The following is a 26,254-nucleotide window of genomic DNA, read 5'->3' on the forward strand; positions in this document are numbered from 1 at the left end:
AAGTGTAAATTCCACAATATCACTATATATCCATAAGCACGGAGCATTAGCGTTAAAACACATGATCGCGGTCTCAGTTTTTTCATTATATTTGTAGTCAGGACCCTAAAATGAATTATCCCGATGTGAATGTAACGGAAGCTACCGGCCGGCCAGCCTCACTCGCTAAATGATCCGCTCAGAGCAGCAGCGTTTAAGGAGACCTGGTCTCCTAAGCGAACGGCTCCACGGGCGAGAAATTGACGCTAGCAGTAGCCGTAAAACGAACTTAAGGTTCCACTGAACGGAATAGGAATAGCCGAACTGAACCGACTACGCACAAGTCCTGTAGTCGGTACAATTCGGCTATTCCTATTCCGTTCCGCGGAACCTTAAGTTCGTTTTACGGCTACTGCTAGCGTCAATTTCTCGCCCGTGGAGCCGTTCGCTTAAGCACACGCTAGCGCTGCCACGAAATTTAACAAGGGAGGCAGACCAGCTGCTAGCCTCCGTTCAGATGACAACTCAGACAACTAAGTTGTCATCTAAACTTTGCCATGTGAGATGCTACCTTTAATTATTCCAGCCAATATGGTTGATGTCATGTGATGCTAAGAGTTAATCTGGAAATATTTTTAACATCCCTTAAAATTTTATAATATAATGTAACCTTCACAATTTTAAAACAACTTAAGGGTTTTTACCCGTTAATTTTGGTGGCTTAAAACATGTAAACCTGTGATAACACTGATGATGGAATATTGATTCCGAAAACGTTATGTTGTGATATAATCCTTTTTAGGGATTTTAAATATATCTTTTACAAGATAAGGTTTTTATTTTTTGTGATTTATTACAGTTCCAGGAGTTTTTCCTTGTGATATTTTTAATTATTAAATTGATAGTACAATTTGAGTTTTTTGCACTCTTACCAACAACAGCAAAAAATCACTTACTTGAAAAAATAAAACAAAACACACCCACTGGTAATACTTGTACACTTTCTTCTCTTTATCGTCGTGCGTAGTCCTCACTCCTGGACTTCCCGGCAAATACATATTGGCATAAGGTTCCTGTTTACTAGGAACGACGGTGAAAGTAGAGTGGATCCAACAAAAGGTATTAAAAACGTCTTCTGGTATATCCTTCGTGTGAATACAGTCTATCGGGTTCCCCACGTATTGTCTGGTGGTTACTATTAGGCTGCAGGCGATGAGAATACTGGTTGTTAGAGAATAGTGTAGCCTGAAAACGGGAGAGTCGGTGTGGATGTGACTAACTCTGACGAGGACTTTGAGACCTCTGAAAATATCCAACATCTTGTCTTTCGGTCACCGAAAGATTTGGTTTTGGTGGTGTATCGGCTATCTTTTGATTACGATTCGGTGTGTGGTTGGGTGCTTTTTCGGCTTCACTCTCGACAAAATTTGAACAGGGTTAGGTGGCGTTGACATTTCGGTGGCAGCCTGAAAAAATGTTCCTATTTAAACATGAGTTTTAGGAAAAGAGACGATTTTGAAACGAGCATGATGAAAATAAAGCAATATTTCGAAAAATAGCACAGGGAAAATCTCGTTTGAGGACAATAAGTTAATTACAGGATTCACGTAACTATCTGCTATGTTTTTTAAATTGTGTTGAAAAACTTTTCAAGGGTTGTAGTTTTCATACCCCAATAATGACGTACACACTAAAACATGATTTGTAACATTGTTCTAAAACTATTTCCTTGTGGCATCTTATGCAATTTACTATTTTTTTGGGAATAAGAGACAAGTTAAGTTTAGGACTAAATTTATTTGACGTTTCGAGTTCCACTTCGGAAATTCTTGTAAAAATACAATATAAAATATGTCTGTATTTTATAATAAAAATGTAGCAATAAGGTGGTTTTAATGCAGGATCAAAGATCAAGTCCGAAGCAACACAACTACAGTAGCTGGAAACGAGATCTTGTTATAATAATTATTACGAAATAAATAAATAAAGAAAATTGTGAAAACGAAGTTTACGAGAAAATAAACAAAGAAAAAGAGAGTGAAAAATGGATAAATGATAAACTAGAATCACACTCTGACATCTGAAAGGCTATGACGAGGGGAAGAAGAAGATATTGTTTTTCTTGCCTAAGATCCCATAGGCTCCTGCTTTTCCACTACATCAATACATGTTCTCAAATTTACATATTCATCATATCAAATACTCTTTAAATACTTTTTCTTTTCTCAGGAATATCAAATCCGTTGCTTCTTTCTTAAATTGTATATCTTAACTATCAATTTTCTTCTTTTGAATAGAAAAATTGGCCCTAAGAGAAATTTAAAAAAATGAGTTACTATAATGAAACTGAAAACATAATTAATAATGATCTAGGAAATGTGCAAGAAGAATATTAAAGACGCCGCAAATAATATTCTAGATTTAGAATACCAGAATAGAATAGAATAGACTATGCAATGAATGGTTCAATGCTGAAAGAATTATGCATATAAACTTATGCAACAAAGAAGGACTAGAAAAAGCAGTAAAATTTTTTAAAGATCTTATTTCAGAAGTATGTACCTAAACCTAACCAAATATTATTTAGTTATTACCATATTTTGTTAAATTATTTATTAAAAACAGATTGAAAAGGGCTGACTTTTTATTTTATAAATATCAATAGTGGAGTCACTGAAGGTGGATATGAGCTATTACCTCCGATTTCGTTCAACCTCCATCGATTTGCATGAAAATTGGTGAGTGGTTAGAGGATATCTCAAGGAACAAAGGTGCCAACTTGCGCTTTTACCCTGGGGGTGGATACCACCCCTTCTCGTGGTAAAAATTATTTTATTAAAAATAACCCCATAATTAGATAGGGGAATAAATTCTAAGCAAAATTGAAGCTAATAAAAAGTTAAATAAACTCCTTACTAAAAAACCTTTTAATATTAACGAAAAGTGAGTTATAGGTAATTGAATGCATATTTTTTTCGGCGAGTACACAAATCTAAGTATTAAAGCTTAAATTACGGGAAAATGATGCATTTTATAACAGAAACTTATTAAACATTTGTGAAAGTACTTAGAAATATCTATCAAACAAGTTAATAGCATTAAAATTTATGCACCAAAAATTTTTCAAACTTTCTCTTTTAAAAATTTTTCCAAAAAATGTTATCGTTTTTTTTTTAATAACTCCGTTAATTTTTAAGATATCAGGTTTACCTAAAAACGGTTTGAAAAGTAATTACAAAGGATATTAAAAAGCGTTAAATGTAATCTTTTAAACCCCTTACTTTTTTAAAAATCAAAGACTAAATGGCCACGGTTACATGTTTCTCGTAGCAAAATTTAAGTTTTAAACGTTTCTATCTCGGTTATTTTTCACCCTACAGAAATGGTAAAAAAGGTATATATCATTTTAAAGTCTTTACTTTAAAATGTGTAATATACGTCTGAATTGCCAATATAAATGAGTCAGATTAAATAAATTATAGAAGAATTTTTTTACTTAGCAACAACATGTTTGTTTATTTTAATAGTATCTTGAATAGTATTTTGACAACGAAACCCGATTTGGGCTTCGAAACGTTAATAAATTCATTTTTTAGTAAAATTGTGGCTTATTTCCCATAAAAAATACGTAATGCCACAAGGAAATAGCTTCAGAACAACAAAGGTATAATATTTGAAATAGAAAAAACTAAAATTTGCCTATTTACCATTTTTTACGTAAATTGTGTATTTTTTTAGTTATCATCAAAAGAAAATGAAAATGACGATAATTTTAAAAATTCTGATATTTTTAAATTATATCTTTTTTTCAAAAATATGCATTCTTAACCTGTGAAAATTGTTAAAACTATTACTTATGCTAATAGGTCTGGATCCCCCGTATGAAAAAAAGTGGATTAATAGCAAGCTGAAAATTTGTTAATAGCTTAAGGGTGTCTAGTCGGATAAAGTTTGATATATGGGAACACTGGAACAGGGGCAGTTTTAATTGTGGAACAGGTTAAAAATTTGGAACGGTCAGACCACGAAAACGGCACATTTATTTTGTCCGACAGAATAGACTTAAACTCTCCGAACAGAGATTAAACTCTCATGCAAAAATCAGACTGCTATTTATCACCTATCATAATTCCTGTCATTTGACATATTCTACATGTTCCACTCATTAAAACGCCCATTTGGTGATAAATAGCAGTCTGATTTTTGCATGAGAGTTTAATCTCTGTTCGGAGAGTTTAAGTCTGTTCTGTCGGACAAAATACATGTGCCGTTTTCGTGGTCTGACCGTTCCAAATTTTCAACCTGTTCCACAAATAAAACTGCCCCTGTTCCAGTGTTCCCATATATCAAAGTTTGTCCGACTAGATACCCTTAAGCTATTAACAAATTTTCAGCTTGCTATTAACCAACTTTTTTTTCATACGCGGGATCCAGAGCTATAATACAAAGAAACTTTTGTAACGATTTCTATAAATTTTAATTTTTGTGAAAATGGTGTATGTTCTATTTTTCACTTTTTTATAAAAAAATCGAAAGGGTTCTCTTAGTTTCATCATAACTTGCTTAATTTTGATGCTATTAACTTTTTCTGAAGCTTATTTGTTAGATATTCTGAAGTACTTGATAAGTATTTAGCAGTATTTAAGCTTGAATACAGTAGAACGTCGATAATCCGGACGTCAAAAATCCGGATCGTCAATAATCCGGATTTGTATCTACCAAAAATATCTGATTCTTTTAAAATGAATTAAGAACTTAGCTGCGAGAAAACGAATCTTTATCGCAGTTCAAAAGGCTTTTACACATTTCTTTAAAAGTTCAAATAGTGTCTGATGTTTTTATTGTGCACATGTTGATAAAAATAAATTACAATACAGTGTTTGAACATAAAAAAAATGTTTTGATTAATTTCACATCTACCCACTTTACTGTATATGAGAAAATATAAACTTTTAAAATGTTTGTTGTACTTAAATGTTTATACTGGTCTTTTTTAAGGTAATTTCTATAATCCGGATAATTTGATAATCCGGATGGGGTCCGGTCCCAATTAATCCGGATTATTGACGTTCTACTGTACTTAGATTTGAGTACTCATCGAAAAAAATATACATTCAATTACCCATAACTCATTTTAAATTAATATTACTTTAGTACTTTGAGTGAATAATGTATTCAGTTTTATTGTCTTCAATTTTTGATAAGAACAACTTTTTTGTAAAAGCTAATAGTTTTTGAGTTATACGTGAAAAAAGCTTTAAAACATGCATTTTTTACGAAAAAATAAAATTTTTTATCTTTAATAACCTAAACAGTATTAATTTATTTTAATAACTTAATATAACAAATTTTGCTTAGAATTTGTCCCTCTATCGATTTATGGTATTATTTTTAAAAAAATAATTTTCACCCCGGAAAAGGGGTGGTATCCACCCTCAGGGTAAAAGCGCAAGTTGGCATCATGTCATCTTTGTTCCTTGAGGTATCCTATAACTGCTCACTAATTTTCATGAAAATCGATGGAGGTTCAACGAAATCGGAGGTGAAAACCTTCAGTGACTGCACTACAAGGAGAACGGAGCCAAATGCAAAATTTTGATGCATGTCAAAATTTTCAATGTGTTTTAAATGTATTTTTTCTAATCCTGGGAAAACTTATAAATATTTTTGAAAAATTTAAACGCAGATTGAAAGATTGCATTATTACCGAGGGTCGAATGTCCCTGAGAACTTCTATAATGTTTATTTTAATAAGTTACCGTGGTGAAAATAACAGAGAGAATTTAGTGTGATTTTTAATTGCAAATATTTCATTCAAAAGAAACTTTTTATTTATTCTGAGGGACACTTTCGGCCCTTGGTAATAAAGTAGTCTTTCATTCTGCTGTTTAAATTTTTCAAAAATACTTATTTGTTTTCTCAGGATTCGAAAAAAAAAAGGAATACATTTAAAACACATTGAAAATTTTAACATGCGTCAAAATTTTGCATTGTGCTCCGTTCTCTTTAAAATACTTTGGCATTGTATATGCCACACGCTTGTAATATAAGTAGACTTATTGAAAGTCTGGTGAAAAAACACACTTTCCAAAAAAAACAGACATTTTTTCCAAAAAACGTTTTTTTCAAAAAACATTTTTTCCAAAAAAAAACATTTTTTTTCCAAAAAAATGCTATGACGAATGGGAAACAAGATAACATTTTTTCGTCTTAAAATCATATTTCTGTTGTTTATTAACATCAAGAGCTGAAAATTGAACGTATTCTAAATAAATATCTATATTTCATTATCCAACATGTAGATGGCATATTCAATGAAGGAGTAAAATGTTATAAGTTATATACCGCCACCAAAAAGTGGAGGGGACAACTGTCTGCTGCATTATCTCGGCTTGTTTCTTGTTGTTGGTCTTAGAAGGTTCCGTTTTTTTTTTTTGGAAATTGTGTTTTTTCACCCGCTTTTCATTGGGCCTACTTACAAATGTGAGACATAAAAAATATAAAAGTTTTTATACTTAAATGAATTTTAAAGAAAGAAAATGTTGAACTTTTTTTTCATAGACCTTAAAAATGAAGTCTCAAAAAATCGATTGCGATTTACAAAATCCATCTAGAATGACTTTTTGATTAAGTACAGTTTTATAAAATTTATAAAACTTATAAAATATTTGGTTGATATCTTTGAAATTTAGCACACTTAAATAACACATTAACTGCCATAATTTTAAGTAGTTATATTGTATGTCATTATGCAAAGATCAAAGTTTTTATGTCGGTCAATCATTTACGTATTTTAATTTGGAAACTCTCAAAATTAAAGCATTTATGATCTACAACTTTTATTTGAACCATTTTTCTCTCGCATACATAAGAAACGTTTTATAGGCAAAAACATTTTGTTTTTCTGTTTAATATTATAAAAAAATACAAAGCAAAATCTATATATCTTCACGGATTTGTGATCAACTACCCCTCATATACATTTTAGAACCTTCAAATATGGTACCCCGTCAAAATAGCCCCGTCAAAAGAGCCCCGTCGAAAAAGCTTCGACAAAATAGCCCCGACATAATATCCCGCACACAAAATAGCTCCGACAAAATAGCCTGCAGACAAAATAGCCGCGGAATAATAGCTCACCCACAAAATAGCCCCGACAAAATAGTCCCGACAAAAAAAAGCTCCCTTCAGAATTCATCATGAAATAATCCCTTAAAAATACATTTTTTCGGAAATGGTAATTATCCTCAATTCAGATGTTTATCTTAACCACATCAAATAAAAATGGTCTTTTCATAGACTCGAACGGGTTTTCTTTAATGTAAGACTCGAACCCTGTCTTCTGTTTCGATTGAATGTGTTCTACTTTTCGATTAAATTCAATGTCAAGCCAGCTCCGTAAGCCATCTGCTTCTTGGAAGTTTGAACATTTAATTTAAGCAAAAATGAATGTTTATTTGCGATATAAACATTTTCGTCCGATTTCTGATAGCAGTCAAATGTATTTTGAATTAAATGAATTACATACATTCTTCTTTTTTTTGTCAAATAATTTAAATTAAAACAAAGATTTTGGACACCTTGTATAAATTGTCATGTAAATGTTTATATTGATGAACAGAGAATTAAATAACCTTTCAAATGAGCTAGCACACGACCCCTATTCTCATTTAAAAAATCATCGACTACGTCATCACGCCCAGATGGATGACGTCACTAGTATGACATATATACCAAAATATCATAATTTAAAAATAAAAATCTACCTTTTTCACAATTTTTCCTTAACGTCGCCGGTTTACGAAATAACGAATTTATTCCTTTCATTTGCACCATACTGTATGTCTGAATTGTCGATATGAATGAGTCAGAGTAAATTAAATTATTTGAAGAATTTTTTTGTTCAATTTATTAATCTTTTGTATTTTGACAACGACGTCTGAAGTGAAAGTCGAAACGTTAATAAAATAATTTTTTTTAAGTTAAATTGTGGCTTATTTCCCACTTAGAATAGTGATTTAAAATAAATGGTACACCGTTAAAAGGTAAAACTTTTTATTGGGGGTGTTGTCGCCGGGGCTATTTTAGCCGGGGCTGTCTTAACCGGGGCTATTTTGTGTGCGGTCTATTTTGTCGGGGCTATTTTGTTTACGGGCTATTTTGTCGAGGCTAGTTTGTAACGGGGCTTTTTTGACGGGGCTGTTTTGACCGGGCCATTTTGAAGGGTAACGTCCAAATATATATATTATAAGGTTTTTTCAACTTTTTTTTTTCCTTGACTGAGGTATAAACCATCGTAACATTCTGGTGCTTGTACTCTTTAACTCCTATTGTTTTGATTGTCATGTTGCCAATGGTTAATTGTTTGTTTGAAAAAACGTCGGCAGATTCTTTATAAAACTTGCAATACATCAAAAAAATTTTGAAACAACTATGAATTCAAAGACTGAAAATAAACCATCTTGCAGTCATCGGTGTTAGACTAGGTCATCCGGACAAGGTTTGTATACACTTCAGTTGCTATTTCTATATAATCTCACAATAGACAAGCGAAAAAAATGAGCTTTGAAACATTTTCAAACATTTCACCACTTTTCATTTTAAAATATGACTCGTTTATTATCGTTGTACACTTGTGTGTACTTTTAAAAACGGGAGAACTAATTTCGGAAGAGGTGACTAAAGGTGTGAATCACGTAAACAATGTAGTGGTGAAGAAAAAACAGGATGTAAAGTATGATATGTGTGGAAAGATTTGGAAACTGTTAAGAATATTTAATGGGATTAATAAGTAGAAAGTAACTTGAGAAGTCCTTAGCGAAAGGAAACAAAAATATTAGAGAGGACTACAAGATGCCGAACTTCCGATTCTATTTAGATCTATCGGCCCAGTATTCTAGTCATAAATCGTTCTCTAACATTGCCTTTTGGACTCAATCAGTCCATGTTGTTTTTGGTCTTCCTCATTTTTTTCGCTCATGTAGCTGCCAATCTAATATTAACTTCGGTCTGACATTATCTTACATGTCTGTACCAAATAAGCAGTTTTTGTTGTATTTCTTTTATGATGGTGATGTTTTGTCCATAGTTTGTTTTATTCTCTTATTTGTTACGTGCATGATTCTGAATATACCTGCTGTTTTGCGTCAAAAATCCATTTTCAGAATAAGGAGTTTTTGTTCCGTACTCGTAGTTTAGTCAGTTGCCAGGTTTCAAATCCATAATGGTTTAAGGTGCGATATAAGGTCGAACTGCACCGATCTGTTTACTGGATAAAAATTATTTGATATGTAATTTAGTATGTTAACAATTATAAAAACAAGGGTAGCCCGAGATTATTTTGTTCTGACTATAATTCATTAATATTTTATTATAAATTAGGGATGGGAAAAACCTACCGGTTTAAACCTAAAACCGGTTTTTTTACTTCGCAATAACCGGTTTTACCGGCTGTTTTTTGTTCCGGTTATAACAGGTTTTTTCTTTTTAAAGTAATAACCGGTTATTAGGTTTTTACGGTGATTAGGATTAGGTTAGTAGGTATTATTTTGGATCCCAATCATAATTATTATTCTCAAGTAATTATTCCAAACAAAACCATAATTCAAATTTTATTTTATTTTATAAATACAGAAGCAAACTGAAAATGCAATCTCACATCAGCCAGAAACAAATATTATATTTTAAATAGTTTTATTATATTTCCTTGAAAAGGTATTTGTAATCATAATATTTTCATAAGAAGTGATCTGATTAAATTAGACGCAAACATCATCTATTTTTCACACTTAACTCTTGACATTGAAAGTGGGTGAATGACTTTTTCTGATTACCAAAAATAATGCTCTGACTATGAATATCGTATTACTGATTACGAATACGAATCTCCAAGAATTTCCCTACGTTTTCAAAACGATACACCCATACAGGAAGTATTAAATGAGTTAAAATGTACCTATTCTACAAATATACAAACGTGTTAAAAGTAATACATTATGATAAATTTTTTTTTGATGGTAGTAAAAATAAAAGATTAATTGCATTATCCAATTTATTTTTAAGTAAAATATTTATGTTGATATTATTTTTTTAAAATCCCATTTTAAAGAGTCTGGGATAATAATAATAGTAAAATAATAAATAAATATATTAATTAATAGAATAAAAGGGTTTTATTAAAATTTGTGTTTTATTTATATTGATATTGATGTTCTTTCGATAGTACTAAGTTTGATCATATTGATATCGAGTCGAATGGAGTATCGCACACTAAAGTGCATTGTAAATGTAACTTTGTAACCTATTGGATTAAAAAAACCGAAAACCGGTTTTTCCAAAAACCGGTTTTTTGGCCGGTTATAACCGCCAGGTTAAACCGTAAACAAAGAAAACCGGTATAACCGAAAACCGGTGTTTTGTCAAAAACCGCCATCCCTATTATAAATTAAAAACAATCGGCCCTGGCAGATATTATTTTAAATTTTTGGGATTTTTCGAAACAAAAAAGTTTTTTTTTTAATTTTTCTCTTAAGTTGAACGTTTTCGAGTTATAAACAATTTAAAACGGAAAACAGAACGAAAGATGACCATTTCCAAGGCTCAAAAACGTACGTAAACAATATAATTTTTGAAATTACGAAGTAACTTAATTTAAGTTCAAACATAATTCTATCAGTTCTTGATATCAGTTCTTGATAAACATTGTTTTTTAGTTGTTAATGCAGCCAGATGGCCCATCTTCCCATTAAGAACCTTCCTCATTGACAATTAAAAAAATGTATTTTAGAATAAAACATGGCACAATTTTTATAGGGACCTGATAGAAGAAGGTTTGGACTTAAATATAGGTACTTGATGATTACAAAAATAATATTTTTACTTGTGTTTTTGAGCCTTGAAAATAGTCATTTTTCGTTTTATTTTTTTAGTTTTAAATTGTTTATAATTCGAAAACCATTAACTTAAGAGAAAAATTAAAAAAGACCTTTTTTGTTTTGAATCATCTAAACAATCTAAAATAATATCTGCCCAAGCCGTTTTTTTTAATTTATAAAAAAAGTCATTTTTCGTTATAAATTAATTATATTATAGTCAGAACAAAATTATATCGGGCACCCCATGTTTTTTATAATTATTGTTAACATACTAAATTGCATTAGTCCAGTCGCAGTCGGGTTAGACGAATAACAGGCCTAACCTAGCATTAGAAACTGCCCCAAATTTTATTTTTCTAATCTTTAGGGAGGGTCAATAGTAGTGTAAATTTAAAATCTCGACTGAATTTCGCCATTGCGTTAGCCGCCATCTTGATTTTAAACGAAAACCGTTTTTGCTCAATATCTCCGCCATTTTCAATTTTTTGACAAAAACTGTAGAAACTGAAATTGTTGAAAATGTGATTTTGTATAATTTCTGTTGTTACAATTTTTTCGTGCCGTCGATATTTTCCGAGTTATGGCGAGAGAGAGAATTAAATTCTACACAATTTTAATCTCTTTTATTTTTTTGCTAAAGTTAATATTTAAGGTAGTACGTATGCGATAATGGCGCGAGCGTAAGACCAGATTGATTTTGTAGCGATTTTTTTTGTTCAATATCTACGCCATTTTTAACTAAAATTGTTCCAAATATGATTTCCTACAATTTATTTAACAAACATTTTTTCACGCGGTTGATATTTTCCGAGTTAAGTGGGAAAATAGAAAAAAGTGGTGGGGGATCATAATTACTGAATTGAATCTTGTTTCCGAGCTGCCCCAAATTTTATAATTTTATCCTTTAGGGGAGATCAATAATAGTAGTGTAAATTAAAAATGTCGACTGAATTCCGCGGTTGCATTAGCCGCCATATTGATTTTAAAGAAGAACCGTTGTTGCTTAATATCTCCGCCGTTTTCAACTTTTCAACAAAAACGGTAGGAACTAAAATTGTTTTTAGTTCCACAATTACTTTAAATTTCTTTTCCACAATTTTTTTATGCGATCAATATTCTCGGAGTTAAGGGGGAAAATAGTGGAAGCGGAGGGGAAGCATAATTATTGAATTGTCTCATTTATTATGAACTTTATGACATAATTGTACGTAAACAAAAATAGAGAGAACTATATTTTATACAATTTTTGAAACTTCCAATGAAACACCAACAAAACTAAGTACCTACATAAAAGACATAAATAATAACTTATATGTGATAAGTTCACTTAATTGTATTAACTAGCGGGTTTTATGTCAGCTAACATCTCGTAGACCTATCACTGGTTCTCTCGAAAAATTGTAGTAAATCTTAATTGCAACAATTTCAGTCCTTACACATTTTGTCGAAAAGTTAATATAACGGAGATATTGAACCAAAACCACTGCTATAAAATCAATCAGGTCTTCTTCTCGCGCCTTTACCGCATACGTACTACCTTAAATATTGATTTTATCAAAAAAATGAAGTAGATCAAAATTGTACAAAATTTAATTCTCTTCATTTTTATGTATGTTCAAATTTGTTGTAAAACTAATAATAAACGAGATAATTCAATAAATCAATAATGATGCTCTAACTGTCACTATTTTTCCCCATAACTCGGAAAATATCGACCGCACGAAAACAATTATAATAAACGAAATTATAGAAAATCGCATTTTCAATAATTTCAGTTTTTACACTTTTGTCGAAAAGTTAAAAATGGCGGACATATTGAGCAAAAACCTTTCTCGTTTAAAATCAAAATGGCGGCTAACGCAACGGTCAAATTCAGTCGAGATTTGACATTTATACTACTATTAACCCCCCCCCCCTAAAGATTAGAAAAATAAAATTTGGGACAGCTCGTAATGCAAGGTCAAATGCTATCCCGACTGGGCTACATATCAAATACTGTTTATCTATTAAACAGATCAGTTTAGCTCGACCTTATTATCGGATCCTCTACTATAAGGTGCAATGGTTTTAAAAATACTGTTATACATAAATATTACATCTGTATCTTTTTCTGGTTACTGATCCAGTTTTTGACCAGAGTAGTGAGTTCAGTGCGCTTTTTATTTTTTATAATAAATTTATATTTCTGTTTCAGTGCCTCTTTCCGTCTTTACCCTCAAATAGATATACATACTCATGATGAAATTACCTTTCCATGTTTTAAGTTCATCGTTTTCAAATCCTCCTACTCACATGTATTTCGTTTTTGGTGAATTAACATGTATAAACAATATACGTATAAAAGCTTCACGGAAAGTAACCACATACAATTACTTAGGATATGAGCTAAATCAGCGGTTCCCAACCTTTTTGAGTAATGTACCTCCTACAGTTATTTTTATTATTGTTGATACCACCTATATTTTTAAATTGTATTATCAATACTTACTAAGTACTACTATTTTAAAATCAATGGGACAATCCCATTAATTTTTTCTGTGTTTTGTGTACCACCGCCAATAATGATATGTACCACTAGTGGTACATGTAGGTACCACAGATTGAGAACCTCTGAGCTAAATAAACAATAGGGCTGCAGCCTTGAAATAAAATGACTCATTGAAATGGCCAGAAGCGCTTTCAATAAGATTAAAGCAGTATTATGCAATGAAAATCTGGAAATAGAAATTAGAGTTAGAGTCTCATATGCTTCGTATTCTCTATCCTTTTATATGGAGTTGAAATCTGGACAATTACAGACGCAACTGAAAAAAGACTTTGCCAAGCTTTGACATTTCAAGCCAGCTTTGAGATGTCTTTTATCGAAGAATGTGGAAAATATCACAAATACCACACAATGTTTGAGTAATGTAGGTTGACTTTGCTCGGAATATAAAGGGAACGATCTTATGTTAACAATTTGCCGAAGATATCTGAATGACATGGGATCTCTGCAAGATTAATAGGAAGGTTATTATTGCTTGTCAAAAACATATTACTGCAATATTTTGCAGTACATATTTGCAGTACCTACACACTTAGTGTCGGAGAAAGTAATGGGTTGGGTAATGATCTGTAGAGCATGATTTATAGCAATCATTGGTGCAGTAAAAAATTGGCTATGATGTGGTAATCTGACTGAGAAGAACCTCAAATTACATAAGAAAAAGAGAAAAATGTATAGGAAAAAAGAGGAAAACGAGAAACAGGTTTTACACTGAACCAGTGTGAAACAATAAAATTATTAGTCTTAGAACCTAGGATCCTCCGGAGGATCTTTGGGCGTTGGAGAGACGAGATAACAGGAGACTGGAGACTAAGACAAAACCAGGAACTACAAGCATGTATGGGGACGAAAACATACTACGTTACATTCAGACAAATCACATAAGATAGGCAGGACAAGTACCGAACGATGAAAAACTACTAAATACAACCTTCTGGTAAAGGCCCCATGGCAGAAGGTCAGTTGGTTACCCAAGAAAAAGATGATAGGATGCAGAGACAAGTGATATACGTAAGTGGGAAGTACAATAATGGGATATTATTGCACAAGACCACCCCTGTTGAGCTGCCCCCCCCCCCACTTGCAAAAATTAAAAAACAAATAGCGCTGATTTATGAGCCATTTTTGAGCTCTCATGCAAATTAAAAATTTTGAGCTCGTTACACTGGGCAGGAATTTATTATTTTAGTGGGGTGGGAGTCCCCCACTTCTTAAAAATAAGGATATCGAATCAATCTTTGGGGCAGAATTACGAGCTATTTATGAGCTCTCGAAGTGATATAGTTTCGATTTTTGAGCTCATCCCCTTCACCCCCAAACAACCCTTTAATTGATTTAACTTAAGAGAAAAATGCTGAGAAAACTAAAATATATCGTATCGCGGATATAATTCGTATAGTTTATATATTCCAAGAATAAGCTCTTAAATCACGCGCATTTCGATTATTAAACTACAACCCCTTCGCAAGAAAACCACCCCATCTTCCCGACTTAAGAGAGAGTTGTACATAAAATGAATTAAATTAATTATTTGGCGACTACACATCGTTTAATAAATTTATGAGCACGCAAAATACGCACATTTGGATCATTAAATTGCAATTTCTTTTTTATAGTGCAGTCACTGAAGGTAAAAACTAACTATTACCTTCAATTTCGGTGAACCTTCATCGATTTTCACGAAAATTGGTAAGTGGTTAAAGGATACCTCAAGAATCAAAAAAGACATGGTGCCACCTTGCGCCTTTACCCTGAGGGTACATGCGATCCCTTCTCGGGGGTCAAAGAAACGTCGAAATAATTATACTCAAAATTTGTTATATAAAGTTATTAAAATAAATCAATACTTTTTGAGTTATTAAAGATCAAACATTTTAATTTTACGTGAAAAAAATGCATGTTTTAAAGCGGTTTTTGGGCTGACTAAGCCCCCCTTTCCACTAAAATATTAAATTCCTGCCCATTGTAACGAACTCAAAATTTTTAAAAAGACTAAGTTTTCACTCTAATGGCATATAAAACAACAAAATGCTATTCTACACCCCACCAGAATGAAAACAATGGGAACCTTCTCTGGTTACACCTCCGAGGATTCTACAATTTGCAAGCCATACGGATGCTGAGACTAAGGAAGATGAGGGAATTCTACAATTTACAATTCACGTCCCATCTGCTCAGCGCGGTAAAGTTCCAACGAGAATGGTTCCCTTCATACTCCACACAGAGTAAATGTAAATCAAAAATGAATAACCATTTTCAATTTCGTTGCAAAACGAAAACACAGCCGAACCATATTCTAGTCCAATCAGAGAGTGCTGCAAGCACCCCTACCGGTTTCGAAACTTATTAGTCTTTTATCAGGAGGCACATATGCTGCTCTCCCTGATCCAACCAAAACAAAACCCCAGCGTGCAGTCCCGGATTGCAGTGAACGAAATGGCATAGATGCCCTAGCGGCAACTGCTAGCAAAAAGACTAAGTTTTCACTCTAATGGCATATAAAACAACAAAATGCTATTCTACACCCCACCATAATGAAAACAATGGGAACCTTCTCTGGTTACACCTCCGAGGCTTCTACAATTTGCAAGCCATACTAATGCTGATGACTAATTCCCTCATCTTCCTTAGTCTCAGCATCCGTATGGCTTGCAAATTGTAGAAGCCTCGGAGGTATAACCAGAGAAGGTTCCCATTGTTTTCATTCTGGTGGGGTGTAGAATAGCATTTTGTTGTTTTATATGCCATTAGAGTGAAAACTTAGTCTTTTTGCTAGCAGTTGCCGCTAGGCAATCTATGCCATTTCGTTCGTTGCAATCCGGGACTGCACGCTGGGGTTTGTTTTGGTTAGATCAGGGAGAGCAGCATATGTGCCTCCTGATGAGAGACTAATAAGTTTCGAAACCGGTAGGGGTGCTTGCAGCACTCTCTGATTGGACTAGAATATGGTTCGGCTGTGTTTTCGTTTTGCAACGAAATTGAAAATGGTTATTCATTTTTAATTTTCAAAATTTTTAATTTGCGAAATATGAGCGCTCATAAATCAGCGCTATTTGTTTTTAAATTTTTGCAAGTGAGGAGGGCAGCTCAACACGGGTCTCAAGACCAGCAAGAGTGGAGAAAAATAGTAAACACGGCCATGACACTGTTAAAGTTGTAGTTAAGTCCAAGAAAAAATAAGAAGAAGAATCTGGCTGAGAATAGCATGTATCTGTGGAATATAATCTATTTTGCCAAATTGAGTTGTTGAACCGTCTATAAAGATTTTTTTATAATTAGGAAACTTTTGTACTACATTCGGAACCGTTTTTGAGAAATGAAAAATCTATTTCGGATCAAAGTTATTATAGTAGTAAAGAAATGACACTTTATGATTCACTTTAACAAGTGGGTAGGGACTATAAAACACCGGATACGTATATTTAAAACAACGACAGGTTTATAAAGAAAATTCGGCATTCGAGGAATTTTAAAAAGTGTGCCAACGATCAAACTGCAGTGTCGTAAAAATGAAAAAGTGAAAAGTTAAAAAAACAGATCCGTGCGATGTATTTCCAAATAGCAAATATAAATCATATCGTTTATTAAGATAGGTATGTGGAGAAAGAACAGAGAAAAATCGGTGTCGTGATGAATTCCTGTGATTTTTTTTAAATTTACCAATTAAATTTTTTATTAGAACGAAATTTACAGGAAATTTTTCATATCTTTAACGGGAATTAAACTAACAAAATCAAGCCGAACCGTGAAGCATTCCATATTTTTTAAATTAAATCTTCCTCCTTACTCTTTTAAAGTGAAGCATTAGGCATGGAGGAGATAACAAATACCAGGAAAAATAACAACATAGTCTGGAGCAATGAACTTGAACAGAAACAAATAAAACAGCAGAAATATCATAAATGGTTGAAATCACAAAACGCATATGATAAAACCCAATACCGCCAAGAATTAATCAAATATAAAAAAATGTTAACAAAAAATGAGAACAATAAATACCTGGGAACAGAGATGTAGGGAAGTGGAATGCCATCTAGGCGCAAGCAGATCCTCAGAAGCTTGAAGGTTCATTCGAAATCTAAGAAATGAAAACAGAAATAATACAAACCTTGAAATGTTTGATTTAAAGAAATGGAAAACCCACTACAAAGAAGAACTTCAAGAAAATAGAGAGGAATACATAAACACATCACCAAAACACTACAATTTAAATGGTCAAGTCGTAGAATTAAATGACGAATTCGTTGAGAGAATGATTAAATCACTAAAAAATAAAAAAGCATGTGGTCCAGAAGGAATCCCAGCGGAACTTATAAAAAATGGAACTGCAAAATTGATCAAACTAATAACCATAATTTTCAACAACTACACAAATGGAGAAAACGTACCAGAAAATTGGAAAAGAGGATGGATAACCCCAATACACAAAAAGGGTAACAAGGAAGACTGCAAGAACTATCGCTGTATTTACTGTAACCAGCACCTTTAGCAGATTATATGGGAAAACTCTAAAAACTCTAATAGAAAATGAATATGCACCTTTAGAGATCGAACAACAAGCAGGATTCCGAGCAAGAAGATTCTGTATCGACCACATCTTCACGATCAACCAACTCAACTAAAAAAAAGTAGCTAGAGACATCTACTATTCGTCGATCTAACTAAGGTATATGATACCGTTCCACTTCGTAAATTATGGCAAGTCCTGGAAAAATCCCCTATTAATATAACTTTAATTAAAGTGCAACAATTCTATAACAATATCCAAGCAAACAAAAATCAACAGCAGATTATCCAATAGCTTCATGGTGAATAAGGGACTAAGACAGAGATGCAGCTTATCGCTAACACTGTTTAAAATCTATATAAATGAGGTCTTGAATAAGTGGCGGAAATCGTGTTCTGGAATGGGGATACAGCTAAACGACGACTCAACACTATACACACTGCATTTTGCTGACGATCAGGTGGTGATTGCCCAGGATAAAGATGATCTAATATTTATGACAAACCGGCTGTTTCGAGAGTACAAAAAATGGGGCTATACGTTAATATAAAGAAAACCAAATATACGTGTGTAGGAGGACAGAAAAGTGAGTTACAACTAGAGGATGATATGGTTATCGAGGCAAGCTCTGATTATGTATACCTTGGAACGAGAATCCAAAAAAGTGGAAGGACAGAATTCGAAATAGAGGAAATAATTATATGAAAGGAAAGAAGATAATAGGAGCTTTGAACTCACTACTTTGGTCAAAAACCATATCAAAAGAAAAGAAATCACAGCTTTATAATATCATCTTTAAAAGCGTGGTACTGTATGGATGTGAAACCTGGCAACTGAATAAGCGAACAGAACAGAAGTTGCTCGCACTGGAAATGGACTTCTGGCGAAGATCGGCCTGCATCTCCAGACTCTCACATATAACGAATGAACGGGTACGAGATATTATGAATAGAAAAACAAGCATAATTGAAGAAGTCCAACAAAAACAACTTTGTTGGTATGGCCATGTACAAAGAATGGAGGAACATCGACTCCCAAAGCTAATAATGGAATGGCAACCCCCGGAAAGAAGGAAAAGGGGCAGATCGAAAACAACCTGGATAAGTGGAATCCAGAAAACCATGTCTGAGAGAGATCTCCGACCAGGAGATTGGACAGATCGACGCGGCTGGAGAATAGGAACCGGAAGGCGCAGGACGCTATAAACCGGTGTTATATATTATATATATATATATATATATATATATATATATATATATATATATATATATATAAAACAGATGAAATAGAGAATGTGGAAAAATCCCCTTACGAACAATTCACACATCCACCATTTCGGGTTGGGAAAAATTTTTTGAATAGAATCAAAGATCCAAATATATATATATATATATATATATATATATATATATATATATATATATATATATATATATATATATATATATATAGTATATATATATATATATATATATATATATATATATAAATCTTCCTCATCTTCTTCTTCTTCTTATTCTTTTTATAGTTCCTATCCGTTTCGGATGTTGGCGACCATTATGGCAATCTGTACCTATTTTGTACACTGTTGCTCTGAAAAGATTTGTTTTTGTTATGATAAACCGTGTACTTTCCTGATCCCCGTTTTCCTTCTACCTTTCTCTGGGGCAACTCCACTTTATTGCCGTACTATTAGATAACTCACTAGGTAGTAGGGTGTTCTACAGGTTGTTCTAGGTCGTTCTAGGTGCACTAGGTTGTTCCGAAAAAAAGAAAATTTTAAAGTGTTGATGTCCCCGGCTCTTTTCTGGAAATGGATATAAACCCTCAATTTAAAATTCCAGCCCAAAATGTCAACCCTAAGCCTTGTCTCAAGACACCCAATTTTTTTTTTTTGGTTTTTCAAAGATTTTTAATTATTTTTCTCTTTTCTTTTTTTTACTTCAGCGGCTGTTTTCTGGTGATGGGTAGCCTATAAATCCTCAATTTCAAATTTCATCCTAAAATGTTTACTATGACCCTTCTCCCAAGCCCCAAAAAAAATTTTTTGGGTTTTTTAAACATATTTAATTATTTTTAATCTATAATTTTTTGTAAGAAAACGAAGAAGAATAAAATTATAAATTTTATTTTGACATATATGTTTATAACAAGTTTAAGATGGGGATTAAAATATAATAAATATTACTCATTTTTCACGTATATTGGTCTTTCTCAAGATATCTTCAGAACCTAACTGAAAATTATTCTCGTTAAAAAGACAGCACATTTTTCAACTAATTATACATCTGAAAGTAAAGGAATTCACAAAGTTGTTATAGTCCATGTGGTGAGACCGCTCCAGTCTGAAAAACATTTCTAATTCGGTTTCTCTACGGATTCATATTCAAAAATGCCCTCTTTAAACAAATATGAAGGGTGCCGGACGGAATTTTTGGGCGAAAATTGTTAAAACATTTTTTTAAACAAATAAATAAGATCGCCTTTTATTGCTCAAGAAAATATATTTTACATTTTTTGGGTCATTCTAAACAAGAAAGGTATGTTGTAATTTTTCTCAAAAATTGACAGTTTTCGAGTTATAGGTGATTTAAAATCTAAAAAATGCGAAAATACGCATTTTCGAGGCTTAAAAACTCATATTTAAATTAGTATTTTTAAGGTTGCCAATAGCTTGAATTAAAGTTTAAACATTCCTTTTCAAGATTCCGAAGAGTGATCGGGTCTAACTTTAATTTAGACCATAGTTTTTTAATTGTTAATTATGCGTGTCTGTCCGGTTTTTTGCCAGTGCGGCGCGCACTATTTTCAAAAATCTCCTATTTTCCTCCGAAAAATATTTTTATAGATTCTTTGGGACATTCTAAATAAAATAAGTTTCTTGACATTTTTTTCAAAAGTTAATAATTTTAAAGTTATAAGCGATTTAAAAGTCGAAAAATGACAAAAAACCACATTTTCGCATTTTAAATCGCTTATAACTGTAAAACTAGTAACTTTTGCGAAAAATGTCAAGAAACTTATTTTATTTAGAATGCCCCAAAGAATCTAGAAAACATATTTTTCAATGGAAAATAGGAGATTTTTTAAATAGAGCGCGCCGCACCGGCAAAAATACCGAACGGACAGGCATAATTAACAATTAAAAAACTACGGTCTAAATTGAAGTTAGACCCGATCACTCTTCGGAATCTTGAAAAGGAATGTTTAAACTTTAATTCAAGTTATTGGTACCCTTAAAAATACTAATGTAAATATGAGTTTTTAAGCCTCTAAAATGCGTATTTTCGCATTTTTTAGATTTTAAATTGCCTATAACTCGAAAACTGTCAATTTTTGAGAAAAATCACAAGATATCTTTCTTGTTTAGAATGGCCCAAAAAACCTAAAAATATATTTTTTGGAGCAATAAAAGGTGATCTTATGTATTTGTTTTAAAAAAAATTTAAACAATTTCTGCTCAAAAATTCTGTCCGGCACCCTTTATATTTGTTTTAAGGGGGACATTTTTTAATATGAAGTCGCAGAGAAACCGAGTTAGAAATGTTTTTCAGACGGGAGCGGTCTCACCACATGGACTATTACAAATTGATTTAAATGGAAAATAACTACATATTGTACATAAACTACTGTACATACTGTTCTAAAGCTATTTCTTTGTGGCATTTATGTAATTTATTATTCTAAATTGGAAATAAGCCACCATTTTACAATGATTTTATACGTTTCGAATTCCAACTCGGACTTGCTTATAGTAAAAGAAATTCTTCTAGGAATTTAAGGGATATTTTATGGAAATTTTTTTTACATGTGCTTTTTTTATGATGGGTGTTCGTGCGGGTTTTCAAGGCAATTGGTACAGTACTTTTTGTTTTGGAGGTTCCCAGGAGGATGTATGAGTTTCGTGCTTTTGCACTGGGATGGCCCATTAAATTATTAGAAGATTTTTTTTTACTAAGCAATAACATTTTTGTTTAATTTAGTAACATTTTGTATTTTGAAAACGACGTCCGAATTGGAAGTCGAAACGTCAATAAAATCATTTTTTAAGTTAAATTTTGGCTTATTTCACATTTAGAATAATCAAGTAACTACATGAGTAAAACCTTGTTTAATTATTAATCAAAGTTGCCTTTCTGAAATCGGTAAACCACTTTCTGTGGTTTTCACTACAGGTGATTCTGTGGTTACTACTTGTAACACACTTTGCTTGCTTTTTTCATCTTTTGTGAGTGGCGATGAAATGTCTGAAATGAAAAAATCAAGCAAAATGTGTTACAAGTACAGTGGAAACCCGATAAGTCGGCCTCCGATAACCCGGACGTCCGGCTAATCCAGACCGATTTTCATCAGACAAAACAAACATTTTTTCACTTTGATTGAGTTTTTTACCAAGAAATAAACAATACTGTATACAACTGTACATAATTTAGATGTACCGTGCATATGTATTTCATGTTTTTGCTATTATAATGTGTGCATTTGTTTATTATTTATGTGTTTTATTAATTTTTACCATATTATTCGGCTAATCCGGATTTTCGATAACCCGGATCGTCCGCGGTTCCGATTAATCCGACTTATCTAGGTTCCACTGTAGTTGAAAATCATAGAAAGTGTTTTACCGATTTCAGAAAGGCAACTTTTATTAACCTTCAAACAATCTTTTACTACTGTAGTTAGTATTCTCAATTTAAATTAATTATTTGTAACAGCTTTGTATATTCCTTTATATCCAGATGTATCAGTTAGAAAAATGTGTTATTTTTTTAACGAGAATAATTTTAATAGTTAGGTACTCAAGATATCTTGGGAAAGACCAATAAACATGAAAAATGGGTAATATTTATTACATTAATATCCGACTGGTATATTATTTGACAAATAATGGCATGATTTCGAAGTCAGTTAAACATGATATAATGCCCTAGGGGGTTATTTTGAAAAATAACACTCTTGGGCGTTAAATTTAAAAAACTAGTTAAATACTGTCAAGTTGACAAATAAAAAGATAAGTAAAACTATGGTTACCACAATTACGTTACGATTATTGCTGCTAAGGGCCGGTATTTCAATAGCTACTTAAGCTTTTGCTTAGCTAAGCCTGTGTCAAAAGTTAAGGAGAAACTTAATAGGGGAGTGCAATTAGAATGAAAAGATACAATGTTTCGGAAAAAATCAAACAAGGTTATATTTTTCTAAAACTTTTTTTGTTAGTTTATAAATATGTTAAAGTAAAAAGTTCTACTCACAAATTTCGCCGCTAATTGTTTATTAATTGTTTAAACAATAACAATTGTTTTGTATAAATAATGTTAAGAATATGGGTGAATTCAACATTTTATTTTGATAAAAAATGTTTTTATTTTAGTTTTGATTATGCTGAACCCGAATCTGACATTACAATTTGCAAATTCAAAATGACGGATTCAAAATGGCGGATTTTTTCCTAAAAATCCTTAAAAAGTAGTTGTAAAATCCGAATTTTTTTTATAAAACGTGTTTGTTTACATATATGTGGATATTTTTGAGAGGTTGCTGAATCTGAATCAAATTTTGATAATTTAAATTATAAAATGGCAGATCCAGAATGGCGGATAACTTAAAAAATAGTTGTAAAATAATAATTTCTTTACAAAATGTATTTCTTTCTACATATGTATATTTATTTTTGAGAGCTTTGATAAACCTAACTTAAATGTTAACATTATAAACTATAAAATGGCGGATCCAAAATGCGGATTTTCTAAAAAGAACATAAAAAAGAACATTTTTCTAAAACATTTATTGTCTTTATTTTTAACAGGTTGTTGAATCTGAATTAAAGATTAAAAATTTAAATTTCAAAATGGCGGATCCAAAATGGCGGATATTTAAATGAAAAAGAAGTAGAATCCAATCAAACAAATTTCAGTTATGAGTAAAATACCTATATTTTTCATAATACTGAAAATTGTTATTATGGAAAGTTGTTCAGAATTAAAAACGATGTGTCAATATGCAATTACACTCTTCTAATCGAAATATTGTGAACTATAATAGTACATTATATACCGCGGGACTGAAGTAGTACATTTAATCCTGAAGGTAAAGTTTATGGCCCGACCGCAGGGAGGGCCATAATTTACCTGAAGGATTAAATGTACTTCAGTCGCAAGGTATATACGATACTTTTCGTACTTCCGGTATGATTTTATTAATTATTTCAATAATTTCAATCAGTTTTTTCTCTCTTCAACTCATTTAATAAACTGTCTTTAAAATAAGTTACCATAGTAACATTGCGTTGTGACAGTTATAATTTAGAAACATTGTCATTACTAGTGTCATTGTAAAGAAACATTGTTATTGATAATTATTGGTATCATGAGTGAAGAAGGTGTATCTGATATTGATAAAAGAGCAGCCGAAGTAGGTGAAGAATTGTTACCACCGAAATCTAGAAAACTATACGAGCAGCAGTACGATGCTTTTAAAAAGTGGTGCCGCTTAAAAAATGTGAGACAACCTACTGAAAATGCGCTGTTAGTCTACTTCGATGATAAATCAAAAGCGGTTTGTGCCTCAACTCTCTGGGCACATTACTCAATGCTGAAATCGGTTATTAACATTAGAGAAGATATTGAATTTTTCAATAAAATATCCCTTAAATTCGTTTGTTTGTGATTTAATCGTTCCGGGAGTTTCGTCAATATTTAATCCCGGAGGGATTAAATGTGACACTTTAGTACCTGTCACAAGGGAGTGAAGTTGTCACTTTAGGCCCGGAAGTACGAAAAGGTACATATTTATTGCGCGAAATATAATTTTTTTACATACCTCGTATAATATTGATAAAATATAATATTTTATATTTGCATATTAAGTGTTAGACCATGCACAGCTATTTATGACGAATAATTTTCTTCATAAAATTAATAATAAAACAGTTTCATAAATAATAAGTGAAAATTTAATGATGTTGGGTATAATTAATTTGAAACAATATTAAAAAAAACAAATTTTCGATTAGAAGGATATAATTACATATTGGAACATAATTTTTAATTCCAAACAACTTTTCATTATAAAAATTTTTGATATTGTGAAATATAAAGGTACTTTACTCTTGAGTGAAATTCATATTTTTTGACATACCTCGTACAAAATTAACAAAATTTGATATTTGATGATTGCATCTTATGTTATATACGATGCAGAATATTTTATAAAGAATAACTTTTTTTCGTAAAACTGATATTAAAAAAGTTATCAATAGGTTCCAAGTTACGCAGACATACTGTATAAGAGCTAAAAAAAATTTTTTTTGTTAAACATTTATTATTGTTGAAGCTTATTATTAAATGTATTTTAGGTAAGTTTTACACAAAAAAGTTTTGATCACTCTGTATATACATTTTTTCATCTGGTAATTTTCGGTTTTTGTATTACATTTTTGTTATCTTTCTTAGTTTTCTCAAAAAGAAATTGTTTATTTCAGTTTTAAACTAAAATAATTCAGTGTTTTTTTAAGATTATATCCTAAGCTTTAAAAAATATCAAAAAAATTGTATTAGATTTATTCAAACTTGAGTAATACCGTCTTAAAGTGGTGGGAATTCTGTAAAGCTACGAAGTTTTCAAAAATTACATTTTTTGAGACATCGTATTATTTGAATTAAATTTTTGAGATTTTTTTTGAACAAAATATCGTTTAGTAAGATTATTGAGAGGTAAGTTGTGCAAATTTGAGAGTTTTATAAGTAAAATTGTTTTAGTTACACATTTTTAAATCATTTTTAAACAAAATTCATGTAAGGCTCACTTTCCGCCCACACCGTACTTATGTCCATACATTTTATTTCTTTTTATTACAACCTAAGATAGCTTATTTGATCTTGTTTCATGTCCAATTTGTAAAATTTCTTTTGATCCATTAGTTAAAGAATTACATTAAAAAAACTCAACCGTGCACTTCTTCCAACGCTAGTTTACAGTGCGCCAATGTGTGTGAGAAGGGTGACTTTAGCGTTATAAATAAAAAATTACAGAAGCTAGAGATTTAATTTTAGAAAAATCTTTATAAAAGGTTTTTTTTTGTAAAATTTTCTGAATTTTTCAATGGTCAAGTCAGTTTTTTTCTAAAAATTATATTTTCGGAGTTATTTAAAAAAATATCTAACTTCGCTGTTCATTTGTTTAATAAAAAATGAAGCACCCACTTCTCGAGTAGAACTTTTTGATATGTTGTTTATTAAACATTTCTTAATGAAATTACAGAAAGTTTTATTTTGTTTGATTTTTTCCGAAGTGAAAATCTAAATGCACTCCCCTATAAGCCGGGTGCCGTATTTTCATCATTTCCTTAAC

The 26,254-nt window shown here is 31.7% G+C and overlaps 1 protein-coding gene across 3 annotated transcripts in view; it reads right to left on the reverse strand.

Moving 5' to 3' along the window:
* LOC114329113 (innexin shaking-B) overlaps positions 1-26,254 on the reverse strand; it is a 169,923-nt gene that overhangs the window by 86,000 nt on the left and 57,669 nt on the right. Inside the window, exon 2 of one of the 3 annotated variants that reach the window (XM_028278131.2) lies at positions 936-1,445. The exons of 1 other annotated variant lie outside the window; for it this stretch is intronic. In XM_028278131.2, the coding sequence (XP_028133932.1) occupies positions 936-1,298 (363 nt within the window). In that variant the 5' untranslated portion in view covers positions 1,299-1,445. Of the gene's footprint in view, positions 1-935; positions 1,446-26,254 lie in introns of those variants that run through there. One more of the 3 variants, XM_028278132.2, reaches the window with a different exon arrangement.

This window comes from Diabrotica virgifera, chromosome 8, assembly GCF_917563875.1.
Source record: "Diabrotica virgifera virgifera chromosome 8, PGI_DIABVI_V3a".
NCBI lineage: Eukaryota > Metazoa > Arthropoda > Insecta > Coleoptera > Chrysomelidae > Diabrotica > Diabrotica virgifera.